The sequence below is a fragment of the Numida meleagris genome, chromosome 6, assembly GCF_002078875.1.
Source record: "Numida meleagris isolate 19003 breed g44 Domestic line chromosome 6, NumMel1.0, whole genome shotgun sequence".
Classification (NCBI taxonomy): Eukaryota; Metazoa; Chordata; class Aves; order Galliformes; family Numididae; genus Numida; species Numida meleagris.
Window position 1 is genome coordinate 1,710,322 of NC_034414.1, and position 5,579 is coordinate 1,715,900.

General features: G+C 49.4%; 1 protein-coding gene across 1 annotated transcript; it reads right to left on the reverse strand.

Annotated features, from left to right (window-relative positions):
* Nucleotides 1,205–3,448, reverse strand: LOC110400853 (olfactory receptor 1052-like). Its single transcript, XM_021401171.1, has one exon. It carries the CDS (start codon nucleotides 2,353–2,355, stop codon nucleotides 1,402–1,404), a length of 954 nt encoding a protein of 317 aa, XP_021256846.1. The 5' UTR covers nucleotides 2,356–3,448; the 3' UTR covers nucleotides 1,205–1,401.

Sequence of the window (5,579 nt, forward strand, 5' to 3'; positions counted from 1 at the left end):
GCTAGCAGCTGCACTCAGCTTACAAAAGCTGCTTCTGGATCCCTGGGCTGTGCCAGGGAGACCCTGACCTTGGGCGAGTGATTGTCGTGCAAAGAGGTTCCTGCCCAAGTCCTCCCTTCCCGGCAGCTCAGCTCTCTGTGGGTCCCTCTGGCTGGCCTTGGGCAATGCTCTCCAACTCACCTGTTGGCTCGTATCTCGGGACCCTTCCCAGCTTATGGAGGCACAAAGCTGAGACTTGTTCCCTCCTACACCCACAGGTGACATGAGCTATAAGCTCGTGTCTCCCCTGGTTTGTGTGAAAGGCAAGGATGATTTGGGAGCTGGAAAGGGCATCAACCCTTGACGGAGAAAAGCTGCCATTTATATGATGCTTTCCTTAACAAGCGTGGCCCATTCCTCCCCCTGGTTTGGTCACGCAGGAAATGTCTCTGGGGAGCTGATAACTTTGGGTACTGCTCCTTTAGGAGGAGATGTGCACTGAGAAGTAAACATGATCGACTTCAGCAAGTTAACCAAAAGCCTGAGTGTTCTTCCTACTTCTTTTTAGGGGCTATTTGTGTCACAGACACACGGGGAAATGAAAAGAATTGATGCAAACGTTTGCAGCTGCCCCTGGTGCTGAAACCAACCCTTCAGAACGGCCCCAAGAGTGACGGCTCCGGACAAAATCCACATTTGCCATGGCTGCGTGCCCGCCCATCAGCCTCAGCTGCCCAGCAGCAAGTGGAGAACACTGTCAATATTTTCCAGAAAAATTATTTTCACTGTGGTGAGGACGTTTGACATAGGTCAGATGAATCAAAGCCTCCAAACGCGTGGTTGTCTCCGTAAGGGGAACTGGTGGTGACTAACCCAAATAGGAAAGCCTACAATTAGAATTGGTGACTCCTGCTCTTAGGTGACTCAAGCCTCACTTCACAAACCTGGAAGCAATAATTTTTATTTAGCTGCAGCTGGGATGGAAAAGAAGCTCTGCCCGAGCTGTCGTTGGACATGCCAGGCAAAATAACACAACAGGTTTATTGAATGAACACAAAACCTTAGTCAGCAACATAGAAAATTTTAAACCAAATTGCAAAAATCTCCGCTTTCCCCTGTGATACAGTTCTAATTATTATAGAAGATCTATATATATCTGTATTTACTAGAAGCTCATCTCCTTATGCGGGTATATGCAGTGCTCGTAATGTCTTTTCCTTTAAAAGATTCACCAGCAACGGAAGTGTTTTTACGACTGCTATTCCTTCTTTCCTTCCTCCTACCAAAAATCAAAATTACAGGTCGTTCATTCTTCACTGGACACAGCCCTTGGAAAAGCATCACCCCCACAGCGCCCAGCCCAACCAGTTCCATCAGGTGTCCAACACATTTCCTCTGCACAGTCCATGGTGACGTTAGAATTCAGTTGGAGGGAGAGCACTGACAATGGACGCAGGAGGGGGCCTTCCTCAGGGCTCTGCTCAGGGCGCTCCTCACCTCCGCGTTCCTCAGGCTGTAGATGAAGGGGTTGAGCATGGGGGTCACCACGGTGTAGAAGATGGAGGCCGTTTTCCTTTCTTCTTCTGCGCGCCTGGAAAGGGGGTGGAGGTACAAGAAAGCTGCGGAGCTGCAGAAGAGCGTGACAGCGGTGAGGTGGGAGGCGCAGGTGAAGAAGGCTTTGTGCCTGCCCGCAGCGGAGCGGATGCTGCAGACGGTGAGCAGGATGAGGGTGTAGGAGATGAGGACGGCCAAGGCGAAGGAGGCGATGATGAAGCCGGCACACGAGAGCATCAAGACCTCGTTGAGCCAGGTGACAGAGCATGAGAGCCGCAGGAGTGGTGGGATTTCACAGTAGAAATGCTTGAGCACGTTTGGGCCGCAGAAGGACAGTTGGAGGAGAGCTGTGGTGTGCACCAAGGCGTTCAGGCTGCCGGCCACGTAGGAGCCCACCACCAGATGGATGCAGACCCTGTGGGACATGACAACCAAGTAGCGCAGGGGCCGGTGGATGGCCACGCAGCGGTCATAGGCCATGATGGTCAGAAAGAAGGCTTCCGTGGTGATGAATACTGAATAGAAAAACAACTGCGTGAGGCAGCCGCGGAAAGAAATGACTTTCCTCTCAGCGAGGAGGCCCAGCAGGAGCTTTGGAGTTATGGTTGAAGAGTAGCAGACATCCAGGAAGGAGAGGTGGCTGAGGAAGAAGTACATGGGGGTGTGAAGATGAGGGTCGGTCCTGATGAGGACGATCATCCCAAGGTTGCCTACCAGAGTGGTGATGTAGATGAGGAAGAAAATCCCAAAGAGCAGCTCCTGCAGGGTGGTGAAGCCCAGGAGGACAAACTCGGTCACGCTGGAGTGGTTTCCCCCTGCCATGCTCCTGGTACCTGCGCTTACTTGGAGAAAAAATGACAGCTCTTCTCGATGGGGAGACGTCAGTGGGATAGTACGGCACCTTCGTTTGCTGCTTTCTTTGGTGTAGCATTCAGCAGACAAGACGCCAGGCCTGAGTGGTTTTCTGACTCTCTAGCGATGTGGTTGGATCCATTAAGGTGAGACTAGCGTTCCTCATTGCAATTCCGTGAATGGAAAGGTTTCAAAAGAAAACCTCCCCTTCTCATCTGAATTACTCACCGCTTTCATAAACATGGCTATCAGTGATAAGCTGTGTCTCTCCGAATCTCAGAGAATGGACAGAAATCCCTGGCTTCCCTTGATCCCAGCTTCAGATTCCTTGATGCATCATGTAGCCAGCGGGGAAAGAGATCCCCTATTGCATAGAGACGCATATGTATTCATAACATAATCCATAGCTTTTCACAGAGGGTGGAGAATCCTTCCTTTCCCTTGCTTAGCTGTTTGCAATCTTGCACATCATCTTTTTCCCACCATAATGAATCTGTGATTCTGTGGTTCCTGTGCCTTCTCAGTAACGCCCCTCAGAGCTCACATCTGGGTTTCCCTGCTCCACGTGAGGAATCAGAGTTTGCTGTGGTCTTGTAAACACTGCCTGTGCTCTGCTCCTTCTGAGCTCAGACAGATGGCACTCACGTAAGGTTACGCCGGCACCAGGTTTAGAGGTGTTGTTGAATGTCCATTGTTCTCTTTCTCCTCTTTTTTCCAAATTTGTTGCACGTTTTTTATTGCATTGATTCACCTCAAATCGGTGGAGCTTCTGCGCTTCTCTTTCCTATTGCCACGAACCCGGGCATAGACAAAAACTCATCAGCTGGGTGGTGACAGAGGATCCTGCAGGGGATGTGCACAGCTTTCCTGCTGCTGGCAGAGACGCTCAGCCCCGTGTCGTCCAGCACACATCTGCCCCAAACATTCTCGAAAAATTGCCCTTTCTGGTCCATTGTATTCTGTATCTGTCTCAGAAATGCACTCCCTGCTCCTTGGGCTGAAGCTGCTGTACAGGCTCCATCGCTCTGTCTGCCACCAGAACAGAATCCTGTTGCATCTCCTGGTGTGGCAGGGTGGTTTAAGCTTTATCCCACACCCTCAGGACAAATTACCACGGGTGCACTGGGGCTCCTCAAGAGCAGTGAGCTTTCCCCAAAGGCCCTGCTCGCTTGAATTATCCATTTCTTCTTTAATACATTCTTGCACTGTTGCTTCCCAGTAGGAAGAGCCTCTGAGCTGCTCCTTCCAGCACAGCGTTCGTAGCACTCACAACGCTGTAGGGTTGTCCAAGGGCAGGATGCATCACCACTGTGCCGCTTGGGGGGCTCTGCTATTTCACAATAGAAAGGCTGTTGGGTAGGGGGCATGGACTCAAGCAGCTCTGTTGTGAATGTGTGCTACAAGGTGCATTAACTCCAGAGAGCAAAAAAAGTTATTTATTTCTGCTGTCCGCATAACTTGTGATTCAGTGCCACTGTAATTTTGCCATGTGTACCTTATTTCTACTGCTCTGATCAAAATATACGAAGAAGAAGATTTTCATAAGAAAAGAACAGAAAAGATGAGGTCTCCACGTGTTATCCACTGGAGATGATCTTCAGATTCTCTACTCCTTTCTATTCTACTCCATTCATGCCTTGCCATGCAATTCTGTTCAGTCCATTCCATTCCTTTCTACTCCCTTTCCTTCCATTCCTTTCTACTCCATTCCATTTATTTCTACTCTGTTCCATTCAATTTCTTTTTACTCAACTCCATTCCATTTCGTTCCATTCCACTTGATCCCATGCCATTCTGCACTTTTTTTCTACTCCATTTCTTTCTATTCCATTCATCCCATTCCACTCCCATTCCCTTCTGTTTCATTCCGTTCCATATGTTCCATTCCATTCTGCTTCAACTCTATTCCACTCTGTTCTATTCTAGGGGAAATCCACGCATGTTCAAATGAAATCCTTCTGGCTGAGAAATGAATCTCAGTATTTCCTCCCTTCTCTCATCCTCCCTTCTACAGACCTCCACCTGACCATCAGTTCTCTCTGCTTTAAAGCACAACACTACAATTGGTTTTTTTCAGGAAGATTCCAGCTCTCCCTGTCGACCCTCTTGAAGCAGCTTTCCTTTTTGCCTATCCTTAGGCCTGGCATTGCCCATTGTTGAGGTTCAGGTATTTCCCACCTGCCCAATGGAGATGCTATTTTGGACAACAAAGAGCAAAACCAAAGGGAAAGGTAGAGGAGCTGGGAGGGAAGGTGTCACCTCAAAGTGCTGCTTGTTACCTCTTGCTTTTATTTCATTACAGTTCCCTTTTCAGCATTTAACACCTCTTCTGAAAGCCGAGGAGAACCCAAAGCATATTGCTCTGACTCATCAAGGAGCTGCTTCCCGCTCGAAGCTTCGCCTCCAGCGGCGGGAGCTGCGCCAGCCAGGCACTTCCGAGTGCCCTGAAACAGCGAGGAGAAAGATGGCACGATCTCTGATGCCCGGGAGGATTACCCACTCTGAGGAGCTGAGAAAGGTGATGTCAGCCCCATGAGGAGGTGTATGGGCAATTGCACGCATCCATGGGAGGAGAATAAAACCTGGAGCTCCACTGGCGAGGCATCGCTTTGGGTGCCCTGAGTGCAAGCGCAGAGGTTCTCCGTTGCTGGAGCACGGATATGGACACAGGAGTGGCTGTGCATCTCAGGGAGGGTGGAGGAGTCCTGACCGGCGGGACAAGAGGTGGGTGAAGCAATGTTGTTAGGAGATAGGGATTTCCCTTTTGTTTTGTGCTTCCTGCGGGTTTTCTAGCTAGCTTCTAGGAAACCTTTTGTTTTCATGATAAAGGATTTCAAGGAAAGCGCAGAAATGGCAGAAGTGGAAAATGAATTATGTTATTAGTTTCCAAGAGAGCCAGTTTTGTCCAGATAGATTCATTCCAATTGCTGGAAGCTTGGGATCCTGTCCAAATTTTGGCAGGACTGAGATTTGTTTGTCTGGAAGGGGCAGCAAGGAAGAGCAGAAAAGAAGACTTCCATTCTATTTCCATTTGGCATCTCCTATGTGTAGGGGCAACTCAAAAACCCTTCTTCAAAGAATAATGCAGATGTCCTTATTTGTGACTCAGGAAAGACACCGGCCATTGCAGGATTCCCACGTGCAAGAGGGACCTGGACCTCAGCCAGGCTGGTTTCCAGCATTTCCAACCCTCG

Excerpts from the sequence above, each read along its gene's own strand:
- LOC110400853 (XM_021401171.1), bottom strand. The coding sequence starts at position 2,355 with ATGGCAGGGGGAAACCACTCCAGCGTGACCGAGTTTGTCCTCCTGGGC.